This window comes from Paroedura picta, chromosome 2, assembly GCF_049243985.1.
Source record: "Paroedura picta isolate Pp20150507F chromosome 2, Ppicta_v3.0, whole genome shotgun sequence".
Classification (NCBI taxonomy): domain Eukaryota; kingdom Metazoa; phylum Chordata; class Lepidosauria; order Squamata; family Gekkonidae; genus Paroedura; species Paroedura picta.
In genome coordinates this window covers 85985220-86007344 of record NC_135370.1, presented here as the reverse complement: position 1 = coordinate 86007344, position 22125 = coordinate 85985220, and the positions used below count along the sequence as shown (strand labels likewise).

Here is a 22125-nt window from a genome sequence, read left to right as displayed (position 1 = left end):
TTAGACTAAAGAAAACTTCTATCCTGAAAAAAATTGTGTTGGTCCTTAAGGTGTCAGTGGACTTGAATTCTATTGTGTTTACCAGATGGTTATTTACCATGATTCCATGGAAAACTTTCAACTTATTTCCATGTAAAAGGTAAAGGTATTCCCTGTGCAAGCACCAAGTCATGTTTGACCCTTGGGGTGACACACTCTAGCATTTTCTTGGCAGACTTAATACCCTTCCCCAGTCATTACCATTTTACCCCCCAGCAAGCTGGGTGCTCATTTTACTGACCTCAGAAGGATGGAAGGCTGAGCCAACCTTGAGCCGGCTGCTAGGATCGAACTCCCAGCCTCATGGGCAGAGCTTCAGGCAGCATGTCAGCTGCCTTACCACCCTGTACCACAAGAGGCTCTATTATTTCCATGTATTAGCCCATAATTACACCCCCCCAACCTACTATAATAAAACATATAAATAAATGTTAGCAAGAAGAGTATTCCGTAGGTAGTACAAAGTACTAATGTGCATGCATTTGCTTTTTTTTTTGCACAATGTACTCCTACTAAAGAGCCCTTCCTATAAGAAGTCCCAAGGAAATCAACAGGACTTACTTCTGAGTCAATGTACTCAGGTTTTTATGGGTTTTGACTGGCTACATTTTTCAGCAGTGTTCCTCCGAAGGCCAAGCATGTTTAACTCAGATGTCGTCCCATTCTCAAAAGGTATGTGTGTACAGCCTTGAAGGCGCGGTCACGGACCCGTCAAACTGCAACGTTGTTCGCTGAGCGCAGCCCCCTTTCTAGCTGCCGGAGTGGCGCTTTCGGCAGCAAACGGAACGAGGGAAACCGGGTCCTTTAAAAGACGTGCGCCACCTGCCGCTGAACACGTCGCTTTCACTTCCGAGTCGACGAAGGCCCGCTTTTGCCGAGGATCCGGATCATTAATAAAGTAGGAGGGACGGCTAGGAGCCCTGCTCCTCGTGAGTGAGGGACAGCTGCTGCTGCTACGTGTACAGGAAGGGGGCTGGCGGCAGGTTTGACTCTTCTGCCTGCAGTTCCTGGGCTCAAGAAGCATCAGGCAAAACCGAGGAACGAAGCTTGTCCTTGTAGGGTTGGTAATCTCATTGCTCCGGTCTTATCCCGACGAGGTGTAAGGAAACATGTGGTTCACTGTTTAACGATTGGGGGGGGGGGATTTGTATGCAAACACTCACCCTAGTATTCTTCCTCCCTCACCAAAGCCCAGCAACTCCCTATTTTCAAGCCTCGTTGGAGTGGAATTACACAGTCGGGCAAGTCACGCTTCTTGTTAATTAATCTGCAAGAAACGTCACCGCTTGATGCCTTACTCTAGTCTAAAGCACTTCAGCGAACTAGGATTTCCATTTTGCTACTTTCAGGATTGTGCTAAATTAAAATATTAAAATATGGCGGGGCAGTAGATAAAGGCTGTCAAGTGGGAATGTCTCTGTAGAAAAGCATTTGGTCTTATCACTTACTGTCAATATAACCTGCCACATTGTTGTTTTGTAAAAGGGGGAGCATGCTCACAATAGTATTCCAGGAAGCAGAATGGGTAGAACGAAGAGCTATAACTAAAATCACTGCTCCTGGGTGCAAAACCATTATGGAGCCTGTGGGAAAAAACACCAGCAAGAATCCACTCCCCCACTCCCAGGTGGTTTGTATATTTTATTTAATAAATTTTATACCACCCTTCTGTATAGCTCAGGGTGGTTTGAATCTGCAATGTACTTCCTTGGGCTATTTCACTTGTAAATTAGCTGTAGACCCAATTTTTCAAGTATTGGCCACATTCAAAACTTTAGTTTGTAAGTGAATTTTGTTTATCTCTGGTAGTGCCTTTCTGTAGTATTAGGTAGATGAACAACATCTGTACCCTTTGGAGTTAAGTTTCCTGCTGGGTAGAGGATTAACAGGAAACTATTGGCTAACATCTGACACATTGAACAGTCTAGAATGAGTTTAAGGCCCTGCAAGTTGCATGGTTCTTTCCCAAGAAATCTGTTATTTCTTTAGAAATAACATTGAACAGAAGTCTTTCTCTCCCCCCCCCCCTTTCCTTTACTTATTTGGTATTTTGTATCTTACCTATATTTTAAAATCTTGAATAAAAGTTTTATAAAAACAAAAAATGAAATAATGCCTATCCAGCCTTTCTCAACTTTTTTTTACAGTTGAGAAACCCCTGAAACATTCTTCAGACGTTGAGAAACCCCAGAAGTGGTGTGATCATGCAGAATATGGTTGGGAAACATAGCCCCTCCCCTTCCCATCCCCTCCAGACTCATCAGCCATTGGGAGAAGTGGGCAGGTTGACATTACCATATCACCTGACAAATGTTTAACAAATGTTTAAAAATATATTAAACATTAATGAACTCCCACCCATTTGGGAAACCCTTCCAGGGCCGTCAAGAAACTCCAGGGTTTCTTGAAACCCTGATTGAGAAAGCCTGACGTAGGCCGCCATTAGTGATAATGCAGACCTATGATACTCAATACCCCCCCTTTGGGGGGGCTTTCCTGGTGTTTATGATGAACATGTAAAATGTACATTGCTGCATTGGGGGAAAATCCATATTTGATCCTGCATTAACAGCATTTATGTATGTGCTTCAACATCATAAGAGTGTGGGTGGGGTGGGTGGGTATGAATTGCTCTTTGGCTTGACTTCTGCTGGTTTGTACTTAAAACAATGGTGGAGCCAGTAATTATCTTGCATCTTTATTTGAATCTTTGGATTTGGATGAATTGTGGCTATGAGGTTGGGGCAATTTCTCTGAGAAAAGGCTTTCAAGCTAATGATTTGTGCAGATGGAGATGTGGCAGGGAAATTGGCAGGGCAACAAGCCCTGATTTATTTATTAGCTACAATATATGCTAAAGAGCAGGTAAGCTTACTACTAGAGCTAATGTTGGGTACATTAAGAATTGCTCTCACATGCCTAGAATAATGAACTCTATAAATTGAATCTTAACTGTAACTAATTTGCTTTCAGTAACATAAAATGTAAATACCCTGGAAGTAGAACAAACATTCCAACCCCCATTCAGATGTATTTGAATGGTTCTGAATTGGATGTGAATTATATAAATGGTCATCTGAAGGTCTTTCTGTGCAAGGGTTTCATTGTGCATAATATGTCAAATGTGTACCAGGTACATGAGATCCTTAGGTCATGCTTTCTCAACCTGGGTTTTGTGAAACCCTGGGGTTTCTTGATGGCCCTGGAATATTTACTGATGATATGATCATATATGGTCAAAATGGCCAATGATGGGTTTGGAGGGGGTAGGAGGGGGAAGGGCCTCTTGTCCGCATGTATACAGCTATGCTCCCCAACTGTATTCTGTATGATTGTGCTACTTCTGGGTATTCTCAAAGCCTGAATAGTGTTTCAGGGGTTTCTCAGTGGATAAAAAGTTGAGAAAGGCTGCTCTAGATAGTGTGTGAGGCCTGGAAAAATATTGCTGTGGCTGGGAAGTACGGTTTCTCCCCATCCACCAAGAATTCTACTGGAGTTATTTTAGACCCAGTGGGCCCGTCCAGCCCATCATTATCTAATCTGATTGACAGTGGTTCTCTGGGTGAGGTCTTTCCTGGTCCTGTACCTGAGAATCTTCTGCCTGGAATTCTCAAGGAGAAATGCATGCATGCATGTTGCCATTGAACTATAGGCCATTCCAGTCTTGTCCATCTTTGGCAACAGCTTGTCTTGTTAATCTTGTTTTCTTACAATCTAAACTCTTTCTTTCTTCTTAAAAAATAATTCACTGTAGAAAATAGAGGTAACTGGAGTAGCTAAAGCTGCCATGAGATGCATCTGTACAGGACTACTTGTTTTTGCCCTGGCTTCTCAGATGGTTGATGCTACATTATCAAAGACTGATGCAAAAAAGACTACCTCAAAAATCTTGGAAGAAAAGGTAGGAGAATGTCCTTGGCTATATGGTTTTATTTATACTTCACTTTACTCTACTGGGGACTCAAGGCAAGTTACTGAAAAACATAATTTAGGCAAAGAAAACAAATACAAGCAGCCTCAACACTCTAGCTTGCTTCTGGATCCACTGATGTATCTTCCTCAGGGTCATAGGCTATGTGTGATGGATTCAGGATCAAGAGCAGGAGCACTTTGACTCTTACTCCTGAGCTTTCATGTGAAGCTATATTCATGTATTTAGCTATATCTAGTTAAAACAACAAAAGCTCAGCCCAGATCTCTTTCAGCTGGCAATGTGGTGTTTCCATCCCCCCCTAATCTGATGCCTGGCAGCCCTGTGGAAACATTATTGCCATGCTTGTTTGATTGAAAGGTGCCTGTAAGGCAAAATAATGGGGTGGTCATGTTTATTGGTCCATTTATGTGGAAAGCGGGAGTTTATATGGAATCAGAATCTAATTCAACAAGTCCTGATCTAGGTATCTCAGGTTGACCCAATCACATCCAATCTGGGAAGCTAAGCAGGATTGGTCCTGGCAGTTATTTGGATGGGAGATCACACAAGAATATCAACATTGAGGCAGGCAATGGTAAATTACCACTTTTTCTTTGTAAACCCCATAGGGTTGCCATAAATTGGGTTTGACTTGGCAGGAAAAAATAAACACAGTTGGATGGGGTAGATTAAGTTAAGAGTTTGTGGATGCTTCTGGTCCCAGTCTTGCTAACAGATAAGCAGATCAGTGCTGTTACTAGAATGTTTCTTTCAGTGACACTGTTTGTAATCTGGCTCTATGTTACAAGCACAGATCCTGATGATCTGGCTACATTGATCTGTGCTACACTCCTTATTCAATCTATTATTCTATTTCAATGTTGTTAACAATGCCTACATTGTGACCACACCAGCTTCCTTGTAGAATCTAGACATCTGTCATTAATCCCAGCATTTTACCTCTGACAGCCAATTAGGGTATATTTGCATCAAGAGTTTTTCTCCTGTGGTGAGTACCATGATATAGGAGTTTGATTGGCAAGTTGCTGTGTTTAACTATGCATAAATCGATGGCCTGAGTAGGTGCACAGAGCTCTTGTACTTCCTTTTCTGGTGCTCTTTGCCAGTAGTGTTTCATTCTTGTCATTTCCCTGTGAGAGGTTCAAGATAGCTTTCAGGGTTGCTTTTCCTCCACAAGTTTGATTATGGCTTAAGTGTGTAGGCAGTGCTATTTTCAAACCAGCTTTAATTCCAAAGCAACTTCAGACCTTGGTATTCTCAAGACTGCTTCTGTCAGTTTACTCCCAAACACAAAAAGCTTCTTTTCCCCTGGCTACATTCAAATAGTATAAACTCTTCCTTTCAGCTGCTCAGTACTTCATTCCCTTTCAAATGCATGGCTTGGATCTTCTTCCCTCATTAATAATAATATAATATAAACCCTCAGGTGCATTTGAAATAGAAAGTGGCTACCAGTTGCAGCTTCTCCTGTTATGAACGTATAGTTTACTTGGTTGGTTCTGCAGCTTATTCAAACTATCTCTTATCAAACTTCTGTAGACCTTTGTAGAAATTGTATACCTGTGCCTTTTGCTTTAGTTGCTTATTCACCTTCTACCCTCAAGGTAGCTCTTTACAAACCAGTCTTATGCCAGTTCATTCATAGTTGTGAGCCATGTATAATGTTCATTGTAGTTTGAGGATCTGCCCATTTTCAGATCCTCAGATTGATTTGGAATTGATATGGTTAGTATTCCAGCTACATCCCTTTCTTGTGAACCTTTATTGACATTATTCAGAAAAGAGAGTCCAGACATGGATGTTTGTTCCAATATTTCTGCTTTCTCTTCTTTTCCTGTGGTATAATGTTGTATTCCCTACTCTTGTCAATCATGATGATGATGTCATCCGTTCAGTCGTATCCGACCCTCAGTGATTCTATAGGAAAGTCTTCGCAATGCGCCCCTGTCTCTGACTGCTTCTTTTAGTTGGTTCATGTTCATTCCTGTATCGGTTTTGATCGTGTCGAGCCAGCGAATCATGTCTCCTTCCAGTTCCTGTTTCAGTGGTTCTTTTCAGTTTTAACCCTTTGCTTTAATCATTTGCTGTCTTTTCTTCTCCTCCCCAATACCCTTAAATGCAAGGAAGGGATAGCAAGCAGTCTTCCCATGCTCCAATAGAAACTCCAGTAGGTATATACATAGAAACCTCATCTTCACATGTTCCATCGCTAGAACATCCTTTCTTAATTTGTTAACCATCAAGAAACCCCAGATTTGGCATGATTGTGCAGAATATGGTTGGGAATCATAATTGTGTACATGCCTACCTGGAGCCCCTCCCATTCTCAGCCCCTCCAGGTCCATCACTGGCCATTTTGGGAGGTGTGGGTGGGCTGACATGGCCATATATGGTCATATCACCTGATAAATGTTGAACAAATTAAAATAAAATTTAAAAAATTAATTCCTCATTTGGGAAACCTTTCAAGATTCCAGTTCTTGTTTATCCTAACATGGTTAGAAAGCTGATAAAAGTTTTCTAAATGTCGATTTTGTCAAAACCAAGACTTATTTGAGGTAGTTTTTTCATGTGGAGAAATGTATCAAATTTTGCTTGAGGGCATTCTCAGATTCAGCTCTACTGAATCCTTCATGTATTTGTCCATATTATTGTCCTTTATGTGGAACATTTTAGTTACGTTGATTAATGTTACTCAGTAGCTAACTGAATCATTGCTGAAGAAGAGGAATTGGTTCTTATGTGCTGCTTTTCTCTGCCAGAAGGAGTCTCAAAGTGACTTATATTCGCCTCCCCTTTTCCTCTCCCCACAACAGACACCTTGTGAGGTGGGTGAGGCTGAGAGAGCCCTGATATCACTGCTTGGTCAGAACAGCTTTATCAGTGCTGTGGCGAGCCCAAGGTCACCCAGCTGGCTGCATGTGGGGGAGCGCAGAATCCAACCCGGCTCACCAGATTAGAAGCCACCGCTCTTAACCACTACACTGAACTGTATAACTCAAGTACATGGAAAATCTGAGCCAGATTAAATTTCCATCTAGTCCAGCATTCTTTTTTTCAACTGTGAACACTGGTGTTTCTGTGAAACAGACAGGGTTAGCATGAAGGCAACAGATCCAGTTTCTGGTTTTTCTTAGTATCTGGTATTCAGATGTACCTTGATTTGGAACAGAAAGATTACCTTTAGCTATCACAGAAAATAGCCATTCATAGCCTATGAATTAGTTTTATCCTTTTTAAAAGAAAAAAGAATTAGCCTAAACTGAAGTATTGGCCATCCCTGAATCTTGTGGCAATAAATTCTGCAAGTTGCATCTAAAATAATTGTTTTTTTGCAGACTCAGTATTCAGATAAAACTGTGCAAGATCGTGGTCTAGTAGTCACAGACTTAAAGGCAAAAGATATTATTCTGGAGTACAAGAGCTACTGTGCTAAAAAAGCAAGAGAGCGATACTTCTTAGGAAATGTTTTGGGCTACATTACACCTGTAAGTATGGAGAAAATTGACAGATGACTTGTATATGTATTTTGTGGTGCATTCTGGGGTCGTTTGGCAAACAAAAATTGACAGGGTGCAACTAGGGATTTTCCCACTGCCAGAAATTTGGGGGAGATAGCTGAAGCCTCCTTGTGCTTCAGGTGCAGGTGCAGGTCATGAGAGTAGCTCAACTGCCGTTTTTCCATCTGCGCCAAGTGAGCCTACCAGCGCCCTATCTGACATGATGGTCACCTCCAGGCAAGAGATCTGTAACTCGCTTTACACAGGCCTTTGACCCAGAAATTGCAACTGACGCAAAATGTGGCTGCTAAGGTCCTCACGGGAACATCATAGAGGACCCAGTGTATCTGAGGGATCTCCTTATGCCCGCTGCAGAGCTCTTCTCTCTGTGAGTTTTAATAAGTTGGTGATCTCCGACCCATGTGAAGTGTGCCTGGCTTCAGCCAGAAACTTTTTGGTCCTGGCCTTTACTTGGGGAGCGAACTCCCAGAACAGCCAAGTCCCCTGTCAGAGCTATCATGTTCTACAGGGCCGATAAGATGGAGCTCTTCCACCAGGTGTTGTGTGGAGGCCAGGGCAGGGAAGATCCTTGGGTCCCTTCTGCAGACACCTCTAGACAACTTTGCCATCCTGAACCTTGAGGCATGGAGTCAGATGAGAGGGGATTCATTGAGTTGGGTATGGAATTTTTGGTAGGAGGGTTACTGTTTTAGGATTTCACCTTTTATTGTAATTTATATTTTAATTGTATTTTATGGTTTTATTGTCTGTAAACCACTGTGAGCTGGCTCGTCTGAGAGTGGCAGTTAATCAAATCAAATAATAAATAAATGCATTCTAGCCCCAGTTAGAAATACTATCTTCATGTTCCTACATATAGTTTCGCTCAAATATACTTCCCCCTTATGCCCTCCAGAGAAATCTGTGATTGAGCTCATAAAATCTACTCAAGATCCCAGGTCCTAGAGAAGTCAAACTGACTTGAATCAGAGCCAGGGCTTTTTCTTCCCTGGTGCCAGCCTGGTGGAACACTCTTCTGAGTTAGAGCAGGACTCTGTGGGACTTAAATCAATTCTACAGGCCCTGCAAGACAAAGCTATTCTATCAGGCCCTTGGTTGAGGCCCAGAGAACACCATCAACAAATTGGCCCTCCTTCATAGAGGGCACATTGCACACTACTTAGTTAATAGCATCATAGGGCTTTATTTCCCCTTCCTTCCACTGGAGAGAAGGTGATGAACGCCTTGAGTCTTTTAATGAAAACTGGATTTTTAATGTTTAAGTGCTTTCTTTGTTTTCTTGTACTGATATGCTGTAAGATGCCCTGAGGCCTCGAGGAAGGGTGGCATAAAAATTTGAAAATAAAATATAAAGAAATAATAGGAAGGGTGGCATAAAAATTTGAAAATAAAATATAAAGAAATAATAGTCTGCGGTAGATCTTGTCCTTACACCTTTTCTTGTCTTCTTCAGTGGAACAGTCATGGCTATGACATTGCTAAAATATTTGGAAACAAATTTACAACTATCTCACCAGTCTGGTTGCAAGTGAAAAGAAGGGGCAAGGAGACATTCCAGTTCATGGGACTCCATGATGCTGATCAAGGTGCTCATTCTGCACTTCATACTCTCTTCCTGGTGATCTGAAGCTAGCACCATGAGTGAGTCAGCAACTGTTTGACTTGCTGGTCTTAATATGCATTGTCCTGAGTTTTATTGTGATATGTTTTATGGATGATACTTGGAAAATCTTGGTCCACAACAACTTTAACAGAGCAAAATGAACATGCTGCAGTTGTTAAACTAAACATATACTGATTGGTAAAAAATTAAGAATGGGTGTATTTACAGAAAATTTTCTTTTATAGGCAAGAGGCTGTTTTTATTGAATATATCAAGCAGATAATAAAAATGATTGGGTCAGGTGCATGAAATTGAGTGGATGTCCAAAATATGGTGATAGGCATGAATATGTATAAATGTTAGTGAGGCAATGTCTAAAAATATATCAGACATAAATTTTGAATCCTGATAATTATGACAGTCAGTCACTGATTTATCTCAGAATATTCAGGTGGTTAAAAAAATTGCCTAGGTTTGTCATATGTGAATCTTGGCATTTGCATAATTTTTAACAAATGCTGTAATATATTATATTTTCCTTCATTGTTTAGTGAGTTAAGACAGGCTTGCAAGGTGTATATGTATATGTGCATATGCATATGCATATGCTGGCAGGGGCTCATGGGAATGGTAGTCCATGAACATCTGGAGGACCACAGGTTTGACTACCCCTGCTCTAGATGAGGTAATGGAAGATAACTTAATTCCTTGTGCGACAGATGCGACTGATATCTGACACCAGTGCATCAGGGGATAAATAAGTGCCCCTGGCCAGGCATTTGATTAGCTTTTCATCAAATTCTTTATTGGAAGAGAGATTCCTGAACAGTCTGCAAGTGCAGCTTGTTTTCCTACAAGCATGGGTCAGTATTTATGGCCAGGATGTGGGGGCCATTGAGGATTGCATAACAAGCTTGTTGGCAAGCCACTTTCTCTTGCAAATACCTGAAGTAGAGCTGTCAGTTGTTGGCTGGCAGTCCCTTGGTAGACTTGGGTGAGGTGCGGTGGAGACATACGAAGCTACATCTTCCTATGTCATTTTGACTGCTTAAAAACTACAGAGATTTTGGGGAACTTTAGAGCATCCTACAATGTGGTAGTCGTTTCTAGTTAAATAGCTGGAAGCAATGTGGGATGTGGCAGCGAGGAACAAGGAGGAGGGTAGGATAGGGTTTCTCAATTGGGGGTTCACAAAACTCTGGTGTTTCACAAGGACTCTTCATGGATTGAATGAGATTTAATTTTAAAAATATATTTTTGTTTAAAAAAATTATTTCAGCATGACCATGTATGGTCATGTCAGCCCACCTCCCCTTGCCAAAATGGCCAATGATTGGCCTGGAGGGGGTAGTAGGGGTGGGGCCCTGACGATGCAAATCCTTGCTGGCCAAGTTTCATAGTTTCTGGTGGCCACAGCAGCAGCAGGGGGTGGAAGAGGCTGCCCTGGCCCCAATCCCAGCCTAGCAGAACATGTTGCTGGACCATTTCTGGCATTTATATAAGGTAGGGTGGGAAGGGAAGGAACAGTCCTTCCAGTTCTTCTGACTTGAAGTTACTCCCAAGGAAGCATAAATGGAATTTCCATTCTTGGTTTTAAAACTGGTCTGGGTGATCCCAGTGGGGACTGGATTTTTTAGTTTCTTCAGGTTTTGCAGCTGCCCTCTTAAAACCACTTATTTTGCTGCCCAGGATCTCAAAGCCTTTCAGGGGTTTCTTAACAGTAAAAAAGTTGAGAAACCCTGGGGTAGGAGGTTGTGGATATCCAAGAGTAAAATGAGACAATATGGTATGATATCAAAAGGTGGATTCCTTCAAGTCTCTGACTGCTTTAAGCCCAATGCATTTGGGAGTGCAGAGACATAACTTTCAGTGTGTGGGGTAATAGTAGGTAGACCCAATCACTCCCAGCACTTTGGTGGAGAGGGCAATCGGTACATTCAGATAAATAAAAGAAATAATGTCCCACAATAAGGGCCCTTTATTTTAATTTCAAAGTCTCAGTATGCTTATTTGTACCTTCCTGAGTGAGACAAAAGTAAGAGGCATTCATGTAGCTCTATGCTGCTGCTGAAATTGTTGCTTACCAATTTATGCATCTGTGGTAAATATAGCCAATAGTTTGTTTTTAACAATGAACCATCTTCCCATTACATCTTTGACAAATGCCAACCAGAAGAAAATGCTTAAGATGTGTCTGTATTAGGAGATGTGGCTGTTGTGATTGTTAATCTTCATGTTTTGTCTTCTGACAGGATGGATGAAAGAAGTCAAGAAGAATGCCAAAAATATCAAAATAGGTGACTTTAGATTTAAACTTTCAAATTTGAGTTCTGGAGTTAGTGAAGGAATTTTCTTCTAGGAAGAATTAATTGGATTTATTGTGCATAACTTGCTTCTGCAGTAAAAACCTAGCTTGATCTAGATCACTTCCAAATCTCCCCCTAATAATTCCTAGTGACAGATTCCTTAAAACTGGAGGCTATTGGCCCTAAGTGTGAGTGTGTCCCATCAATAGGAGAAAGGCAGTCTGCAGACTGCCTTTGTCCTGTTGGAGAGACACCCCGCTCAGGGCAATTAGCATTTTTCCTTCCCTCCTTCTGGCTACAGTTTCCGACTCAGGCCACTGTCTGTCCGCTGCAACCAGAAATCCAGTGGGATATGGAGATGTTGCTAGCTCTGGGTTGGAAAATATCTGGAGACTTTAGTGGTGGGGCTGGGAGTGAGCAGGGTTGGGTGTGCAGGGAGACCTCGGTGGAGAATAATGGTACACAGTTCCCTTTCCAAAGCAGCTAATTTTACAACAGGAGGATCCTCAGGTCCCACCTGGAGAGTGGCATCCCTACAGCACTGCCCAGAGCACACATTAAAAAATTAACAAAGGTCCGTGAACTAGTGTCGCATTTCAAGGTGCAACGAGCTTTGCCTCTAGTAATAAATAAAATCTTGATGTATGAGCTACAGCTTTAAGGACTCATGTATATTAATTATAGGTTCCTACATTTCATCTGGCAAAAAAGTGTGTGGTTCACATCCTAATCATCCTTTGTAATGGCTAAAAGTGTTGTTAATGCTGTTAATGCTGTTCTTGTAGTTTCAAATTAAAATGGGCATTCTGCTAGTGCTTTGTGTTTGAAGACATTTTAAATTGATGGCTTCTGTAGCTTTTCCTTTCAGAAAAATACACCTCAGTGTTGTAAACCAGTTCCAGTAGAGGCAGGTAATAAGTCGAAATAATAAATTTAATCCTTAACACTATTTTGCTCCCTTATATATTTGGGAAACAACCTCCTGCGAGGAGACTGTCCAGAGTCCTGTCTGTCCAGGTTCACCCTGATTGGCCCACCCCCTCCAGCTCCCACCCTCCCTCCTTGCCTGCTAGAAGCCTTGTGGCTGCGGCCTCCATTGTTGCCCACGAGGAGAGAGACAGTGACAGGGCTTTGTGGCCCACAGGTTTACTCCTGCTGGGGGGGAGCTGGGGGGGGGGAGTTTGCAGCCTCCCTGCGGGCCAAAAAGCCCTGTTGCCGCTGGCAGGGGGGGCTTTTCACTCCCTGTAGCCCGCTTTGCAGCCCAAAGGCAGCCACAGCCACCCTCTCACGCCCTCCTGCCTGCTGCCCCTTTCAAAGCCCATTTTAAAAATGGGCTTTGATACTAGTAAATAAATATATGTCACACTAGTTTTATAGTCTTCTGTGGTCCAGTTCAGAGGCCCGATTGTGTCAGACAGCCTGCTCTTGTGGTAGAGTAATAGACGAATAGTTCCCTCTCCACTGTCCTTGATTGCCTTCTTTATGGACACTTTTACATGAAGGAGCTCGAATTTTTTGTTTCTATCCTTCTTAGAAGCACAATAATGATGTTGGTTTGGGCTTTTGTACGAGTGGTTGCATCATATGTTACATTCTGAGCATCATGAGGTTTTTGCCATGATTTTTGCCTTTTACGAATATTAAACAATTTATTTAGTTTTTGGCAGTTTAAAAATGAAAATAATTTGTGGCAGAAGTTTTCGTGAACCAGAGCCCATTACTTCAGATGCAGCAAGTAAACTGTGGTTTATAGAAAGTTTGTGCCACAATAAATGTGTTATGCTTTATGGTATTTTACCACATCGTATTTTACCTGACAATCTACTTCTCTGGGTTTTCTGTATATTGGCACATTTATTTATAGATTTCTATACCATTCCATATAGCTCTAGGCGGTTTGCATTAAACACTGTATTTATTCAGAAACATTAGAAAATTTGTGGTAGGAAAGCTGAATCTATGCATTTTTGATGAAACTCATTATTAATCATTATTTAAAATCTTAATATCTTAAAGCAGTAGCTTTCTTAATTGTGCATGTAATTAATACTTACTTTCACAGTACTTCTGTCCCTTTTAAATCCATAGTGCCAAGGGTTTTGTTTGAAAGCTGGACTTACCAAGATTTTGAGAGCGTCTTTGGCAGTGAAGATGAAATAGAAGAGCTTTCTAATACTATGGTTCAAGTGGCCAAGGTAAAATCACAGCTGACAAAAAATAAAGATCCCATTTCAAAATTCTGCTTAGTAGAATTGTAAGAAACATATTTGAGATTAAGAATTTAAATGAGCATCTCATCCAAAAATGAATGAAAAATTATTTCTGCATAGTAAAACAAATATGTTGATCCGTTGTTAGTATGACTATTCCAGTGTGTGTTCTGTGGGCTAAATTAGAGGCTTTACTAGCAAGATGAATGAATTTAAATAGAATTTCTTTAACTCAAAATCCTCCAATTTACAGAACAGTACAACAAAGATTTATATATCCAAGTATAACAGTGAACAGACTTGGAACTGCTAGTCTTTCTGAGTTCAGATGAACAACTGGTTCTTCTGGAAAAAAAGTTTGTGGTTAACAAAGTCCAATGTCCAAAGTGTTGGGTTCTTCCAGTGCATTTTTCTTGCAAATGGAATTCATTTACCTGGACAACATAGAAACAAGACTTCTCTCTGCAGCTTGAAGACATAGAAGAAGAAGAAGAGTTGGTTCTTATATGCCGCTTTTCTCTACCCAAAGGAGGCTCAAAGCGGCTTACAGTCGCCTTCCCTTTCCTCTCCCCACAAAATAGACACCCTGGGACGTGGGTGAGGCTGAGAGAGCCCTGATATCACTGCTCAGTCAGAACAGTTTTATCAGTGCTGTGGCGAACCCAAGGTAACCCAGCTGGCTATATGTGGGGGAGTGCAGAATTGAACCCGGCATGCCAAATTAGAAATCTACACTCCTAACCACTACACCAAACTGGCTCTGCAGTAACAATATAATTGCAACCCTACTGCCTGTTACACTAAATACTACTTGATACTACTCTTTCTAATTAACTCTTTATATTCCGATTTCCAGTTATTTACACAAAGCATAAAAGACTAGAAAATCTTATCCAATTCCTACTGAAACAAACACTCATGCTGCTGTTAACCTTCATTCACTTACTTTACCCCTAACTAGTTAAATAAACCACCTAGTCCTTGGGACCTTCCATTGCTTCATTTAGGAAGACATTTAAGGTGGGCAGTCTTATTACAGAGTCCATATGATAAATTGTTTCAGGGGATTAGGTTGTGTTTATTCTACTCCTGGGAATGGTAGAGGACAGGAAGGCCTGGAGGATCATTGTCCATGGGGTCGCGATGGGTCGGACACGACTTCGCACCTAACAACAACAACAACATTCTACTCCTGTGTGTATGCTAGCCATACATATTCATAATTATTGCGTGTTTTAAATCTTGAATCTTTCTGAATGTCTGCATTTTAATCTAAGTTTGTTTTGTTAACTTGCAATCTTATTGCTACATTGTTAGCAAATCTGAGTCAAGTGGGATAAGACAGAAATGTTTTGAATAACTGTTGAGTATATGTATGGAACTGCAATATTAATCATAGATGCACACATAGATACTATTGGTATTATGATGCATTGCATATCTGATCAACATAGCTATTTGTAAAATTAGCTGAATCTACTGATTAAAATGCAAGTACTCATTTTACAATTGCAGAATGCTTAAAATCGGTAAATTTCAGTCACCCCAGCAATAGAAAAGGCATTACTGCAACTAAGGTCAGATATAAAATAAGAGAGCAAAAGGTTTTGCTAGCAGTCTATAATAGATAAAGTCAAAATAAGTGTCTGCCTCCATGATACTTTGGCCTTTCTACTGAACAATCTATAATATATTTATTCTAGAATGAAAATTTTGATGGGTTTGTAGTTGAAGTTTGGAGCCAGCTAGGAAATCAAAAGCAGACGTAAGTACAGAATTTGGTGCTTTTTAAAGTTCTCTATTACTGAAAGCAATTTTCACACAAATGTTTATGATCCTTCTGTAGGATATCTATTTTTAGATATTTAAAACATTTATATGTACCTTTCATCACCAAGTTCCAAATGATCCAAAATATTTGTATTTTAATTTACCTTTCCTGTTATTGCCAGTTACCCCCTCTTCCTGCAATTCCTACTTTGATCTTCACTAAGACATTTCTGGAGATACCCACCAGGGCTGAATCTGCACGGGGCTTTTACAGAATCACAGAACCATAGAGTTGGAAGGGGCCATTCAGGCCATCTAGTCCAACTCCCTGCACAACGCAGGATCAGTCCAAAGCATCCTAAAGCATCCAAGAAAAGTGTGTATCCAACCTTTGCTTGAAGACTGCCAGTGAGGGGGAGCTCACCACCTCCTTAGGCAGCCTATTCCACTGCTGAACTACTCTGACTGTGAAATTTTTATCCTGATATCTAGCCTATATCGTTGTACTTAAAGGTAAAGGTATCCCCTGTGCAAGCACCGAGTCATGTCTGACCCTTGGGGTGACGCCCTCTAGCGTTTTCATGGCAGATTCAATACGGGGTGGTTTGCCAGTGCCTTCCCCAGTCATTACCGTTTACCCCCCAGCAAGCTGGGTACTAATTTTACCGACCTCGGAAGGATGGAAGGCTGAGTCGACCTTGATCGAACTCCCAACATCATGGGCAGACAGCTTCAGACAGCATGTTGCTGCCTTACCACTCTGCGCCACAAGAGGCTCTTGGCATTTAAGGTTATATTCATTTATTTAACTTCCATATTGCCCTACCTAGCAAGTCGGCTCAGAGTGGTATACAATATCTTTAACCGCTCCTGCGGAGCGGATTAAATAATTGGGTAAGGACACCTAAGGAGGGCCCTGTCCGTGATGAGGAAGGGTGCCGATAGGGGAAGGGTGCGAAGCGCCTGCCGATTGGGCCTGCCGATTGGGCCCTGTGTGCGGCTCGCAATTGGTCCCTTGTCGCCGGACTGATCGTGCCTTCCGATCCGCCCCCCCTCGACTCCGCTTGCCCGAGGCTTGCCGCCATTCCTGTGCACGGCACCGAACAGCCACCTCCCCGCTGCCGTCACCATGCCGCCGGCCGAGCGCCCATCGCCCCGCAGCCACCTGCTGCCGCCCCACACTTTAAGGCAGCTCCAGGAGCCCGGCCGCACCATTCCTACAAACGCCCGCCAACGCACTCCCGGCCGCCGCCCCGTGCTAACACTGCCGCTCCCCAACTGGCCTCCGCCAGCAACAAACCCCAACCCACCCACACGCCACCCGCACCTCGCCCGGACGCCCCGCCAGACCTGCGCCGACCTCCACCGCTGACAGACCCATACAGGCCCTCAGGTAGGCTGCGCCCTGCTGCCCGCCACTCTGCGCCACTTCAGCCACCACTCCCTCCCGGCCCCGCTGCTCCGCGACACTGCCGCACCCCACTAGCGCCCGCTGTCTTAGTTACAGTGAGCTCTCTTTCTAGTTTAATATAATAAGTTAAGCTTAAGATTAATTCAAAACTTTGTTGACACAAACAGGTTAAAATCAGCAGTAGCATTTCATTCCTCAGAGCAAGCAATAGTTTGGCAATAATTCCAGGCTATAAGGTCTTGCAATCTTCCTGAAAAGAGACTCATACTCAGAAACCTTTATGGGCATACAAAATCACAATTCAAAGAAAACAAATATCAAGAATAGATTAAACAAGGCTATGTTTCTGTGTTCTGTGTTAATAAACAGTGGTTATTTATTTGGAGCATGTTCCCAAGAGCATCAGCTATCCTGTCAAGCCTAATAAGGATCCTTTTCTGAAAGCTCTGATTTAATGATAAGGGACTTAGGATTGTATTTGGAGTTTAAATCCATCCAATAGGACTGAATTAAAGCTTGTTGGGGGGGAGGCTGGACACGCCAAAACAACATGTAACAGTGTGTCTGGGACTTGACAACCATGTAGACAGAGTCTTTCAGGTGCAGGTATTTGGTGAAATCCTGCCAAGGACACACTTGAGAGAAAGAAGTTAACTCTTGCAGGAAGAAAGGCACTTCTAGCAAAGTGGGAATTGAGCTGGTATAAATATGTGGTAAAGATTTCTATTTAGACTAGAATTTAAGCCTGCTGTAAGAAAAATACAGCGGTGCTAGCGGGCAGGGCCGTAAGGCAGGCCCAGGAATAGCCTGGCCGCATCTGTGATGCAGCGAGGCTGTTCCTGGGACCGGGAGAAGGGAGGCGGCCACCCACCCACCCGGCTGCGACCCAGGGCCTTCTCCCGGCCCCAGGAACAGCCTCGCCGCGTCTGCAATGCGGCGAGGCTGTTCCCAGGGCCGGAAGAAGGCCCCTGGCCACCCGTCCACCCACAACCTGGGGCCTTCTCCTGGCCCGGGAGAAGGCCCCCACCTACCGCGGCCCCCCCACAGCGTAAAGGGACCCGGGACTTCGTGGCTCCTGATTGGGCCCTCCGAGTTTTTATCCCGGACAGGGCCTGCCCTTTCTCCTCCCACATTGCCCTTAGCATTTTATTACTACCCCTCCGCAGGAGTGGTTTACAGATGGAATGTCCCAGAACTGAGGGGGGCAGGTATAACATGAAGTAGAAAACATTATTTGCATTTCTTTGTCCTCAAGCCTATGTGAAATTGCCTTGAATATATATTTTTGAAGCCACACAATGTCTAGCCCAATATTTTAAAGTTTAAGTAAAATTCTATTGTGCCAACTGGAAATATACGAGTCACTCAGTAGGTCACATAGCAAGTTTCCAGAGTTGGCTGAGAAGTGGATTCTCAGCCAGTATTTAAAGGTCAATAGCTAAGCTTTTAGGGCCAGGTGTTGCTGACCTAATTCAGTAAAATCAGAGTCCAGTAGCACCTTTGAGACCAACAAAGATCTATTCAAGGCGTGAGCTTTCGAGTGCAAGCACCCTTGCTACTGGACTCTGATTTTATTGTGCTACTTCAGACCAACACGGCTACTCATTGGAATCTAATTCAGTAAGAATGTTTCGGTTAACACCTTTGGGTACATCAGATAAAGATCTTAAGAACATGAAATGGAGAGACTCCAGTTCATTGTTAAAGTCAGAGATCCAGATTGGAATGCCATATAGTATTTGCGGAATGAATTTCATGGAGTAAAATTGTAATGCAGCCAGAATGTTTTTGTTCCCCTTTTGATCGTAGAATTTGGTTAACAGGGCTAGAGATGTTTTCATAGTTTTAGTAGCCTGCTTTCTGTGATAGACCAATTTGTTAAAGGACAGGTTGAAACCAAGGTATTTGAAATAAACACATGTTCAATACAGTGCCCATCAATCTTCCATGAATATTTATACTGAGTTTTTGTAAAAACTAAGATCCTTGGACTTAGTGTGTGATTTTGCTCCTCTCACACAAAATTGATTTGATCAAGGAAACATAAATAATGTATTTATTTGGATAGTATTGACCATTTTGGCTTTCTGTTGGGGCGTGAGGTAGCAAGCATAAGTGGCCCCCACTACATTCACTCCCATGTTGTATGATATGTAGCTATTCAGATGTGGTATTGTCGCTATATGTTAATTTTGCTTTGGATTATGCTGCAGGATTCCCCCTGGTTCCTCTGAACTGACCCATTTCTGTTGAGATGCGTGCTTTAAGTAGCCTTCTGGCTTAATGCCCTAGCTCATAGCTTCCACATCGTAATCAATGATTGCAGTGCTCCTGACTACTGATAGGCATGGCAATTCCTCCTTCAGTATTGTCTGTTAGTGTCTCTCTATCTCTAATTAGCACTTTGATATTCAGAACAGTTTGCTTGAGCAGATTAATTCCAGCTTTCACAACATCGTCGTCTTCTGCATGAACTTTCAGGTCTCCATCTCCTTCAGCAAGGTGTTTCTTTTTTAAATATAAGTTGAACTAGTATGATCTAGATGTAGCTTTTTATTGTTGTGATGGTTCACAGGAATCCCACCGTTGTTTGTATAATCACAAAGACCAGAAACACAAAGTACCATGATTCAGGAGGTCTTTATTTAGTTGCTTTCTATTCTAACCACAAGGTGTCTCCCCATGATCAACTAACACTCTGTTATAACTTTACTGCAAGTTGCTTAAGTTGCTTAAGTTGCCCATTCTCCAGCTCCCCTTCCATTTCTCTCACCCAAGTTGTCTCCCTCTGCTTATAATCGCCATAGACCTTGTTGGCCTTTCAACAGCCCCTCCTTTGAGGTCAGTCCTTTCTCCTGTAGGAAGGCTGAAAACTGCCTTCTCTCAGGGAGGCTTATTTTATTTTACCTTCTCTGCTAACACCAAAGCCTGAGACTCCCAGCTTTCACTTCTGCATTCCTGATTTCCATTGCCTCCTGGACCTTGATCAGCTGTCCTGTCACACTCTTGCATAGTGCGGTTTCCTTGCAAATGCGCTCCAACCCCATTTTCTTCCTCCTCTAAACTCCCACATCTCTTCCAGATTGGTGTAGTGGTTAGGAGTGTGGACTTCTAATCTGGCGAGCCAGGTTCGATTCTGCACTCCCTCACATGCAGCCAGCTGGGTAACCTTGGGCTCACCAGAGCACTGATAAAGCTGTTCTGACCGAGCAGTGATATCAGGGCTCTCTCAGCCTCACCTACCTCACAGGGTGTCTGTTGTGGGGAGAGGAAAGGGAAGGCGACTGTAAGCCGCTTTGAGCCTCCTTCAGGTAGAGAAAAGTGGCATATAAGGACCAACTCCTCCTCCTCCTCCTTCTTTCCTCTCTCCTCCATCCTAGTCCTCTGATGCCTGTTCTGTGGTAAGATGCGACAGTTAGGTTCTTGCTTTAGAGTGTTATATTATTTCTGAGTTTGTGCTGTCCCTCTGCTAATATCTCTTCGGTTTTTCAAATGCATCATTCAAGTAAATAACGCTTTGTTGTAATCAGAACTTTTGTCACTTTGTTGACCCATTAAAAAAATCATAAATTTTGTGTGGGGATTATCTACCTGCAAAATGTTAGGTACTCTCTTCTGAAGGTAGATATGTCTTTTTTTTTTTTTTTTACTTATGCTGAGATTCCTATCTTCTTCAAAATAAATTTAACACTGAGCAAAGGCAGACTGCCTTAGTCACAGATTTTATGCTGTTTGCTTCATCGTATATCTTTTTGACTCCAGATTCAGAATGATTAGCCAGATTTCTAAAGCTCAACATGTCTTTTTACTGATTGCTCTCAGGTTATCTTAATTTTTCCTGCAGATTGAGTGCACTCCCACTGACAGTTCCTATCCAGCAGAGTTTTCCTTCTTCCTCTCTGATCTTTTTCTGAAAATAAGCCTCTGATAGCTTTTCTTTCTCCCATATTTTATTCACACAGTGTTTGGTTTGCAACACTGAATTTATGCCAACTAGTTTTTCAGTTTCAGGAATGTGAATGTATTCTCTTTATTCAGCACCGGTAAGGGCCAAACACATTAAAAACATTAGCTAGTTGGATGTGCATGGTCAGCACCAAAGTAGGGCACAACATGCTGGAGGTTGGTCTGTGTTGCCCAGTGGTTAGTTTTGTATATAATCCCAAAGGTATCTTTCTTGTTTGCTTCCCATTTTGTCTGTTAAACGACTCTCCCCCCCCCCCCCCCATGCACAAAAAATGAGAAAATGCATGACACAAGCTTAGGAAGGCTGAACAGTAACTGCAGATTCACTTTTCTGCATGAACATGAGCTGACTTTAAATAGGTATATATAAGCAAAACTGTCTTGTGAACATGCATGCTGGTATCAGGAGGGACAGTCAAAAGAACATTTAACCAGCATGTGTGAAAACAGTCTCTTGAAATGTGCTGGATATAGCATTGTGGGATGCAGTGTCCAAGGGAGAAATAGCCTTCATTCTTTGGGTATGTAAGGTAGCTACTTTTTCTTTCATACCACTTCTAGTGAGTGCGAAACCGTCTCAGCACTTCCTTTTGTCATAGTTTTCTGTAGGGCAATATTTACTTCTAGCCTTGGAGGTTTTGCACTTTAGTATTTGGCTTGCTTTTGAGATGGAGCTAATACTGTGTTTTGTGTAAGTCTTCTGTGTTTTATGCATACTTTCAGTGTATGAGTGTCAGTCCCATCTCCTAATTATAGTTAGAGGAAAGGTACATGTTTGATCCTTGCATCAACCAAAACTGGATAAAATATTTTCACTCTGCTGCTTATTTGAAATCAGGCCGCACTTACTCTATCCATGCAGTAACAGTAGGCAGCATCTCTATAGCATCTCTAACTAAAATGTCACATAGTTGTGAGCAGATGTCTGAATTCATTATTGCTCTTCTTCAGGTGACGTTAAAAAGGAGGGTGGGGAGGTGGAAAAAGATGTAACTGAGCACAAAGAGAATGCCAGAATCTGCAATATGCCAGAGTCTTAAAATGGAATGGAGGAGTTGTTATGGAGATGAAGGGTTTATAAGCACTCTTCACTCTAGGGAGGAGCCAGTCATAAGATGGCTTCTGTGGGAGACTGACAAGATCACAACATTTAGGGGAGTTTAAGACCAGCATTGCTCAAGACGCAACTGAGGCAGCTGCTTCTGAATGGGTACTTCCTATATAAACAAAGCTAACTTTTGAGTATTTTATTTATATATTTATTCATATTAATAATAAGCAGAGGATAGCTAGAGTATTTTGTTGTGTTAGTGAAGAGATGTTGCTTAGTCTCTTTTTCCAAAGATTGGAAGGTTTGCTCCCTAA

At 42.2% G+C, this 22125-nt stretch overlaps 1 protein-coding gene across 2 annotated transcripts in view; it reads left to right on the top strand.

The window, feature by feature from the left end:
* The first annotated feature begins 882 nt into the window (after positions 1-882).
* The window catches only part of CHID1 (chitinase domain containing 1), a 139566-nt gene continuing 118323 nt past the window's right edge, over positions 883-22125 (top strand). The window contains exons 1-7 of one of the 2 annotated variants that reach the window (XM_077321434.1): positions 883-1099; positions 3794-3940; positions 7312-7461; positions 8948-9080; positions 11350-11394; positions 13492-13598; positions 15317-15378. In XM_077321434.1, the coding sequence (XP_077177549.1) occupies positions 3827-3940; positions 7312-7461; positions 8948-9080; positions 11350-11394; positions 13492-13598; positions 15317-15378 (611 nt within the window). In that variant the 5' untranslated portion in view covers positions 883-1099; positions 3794-3826. Of the gene's footprint in view, positions 1139-3793; positions 3941-7311; positions 7462-8947; positions 9081-11349; positions 11395-13491; positions 13599-15316; positions 15379-22125 lie in introns of both variants that reach the window. The other variant, XM_077321435.1, reaches the window with a different exon arrangement.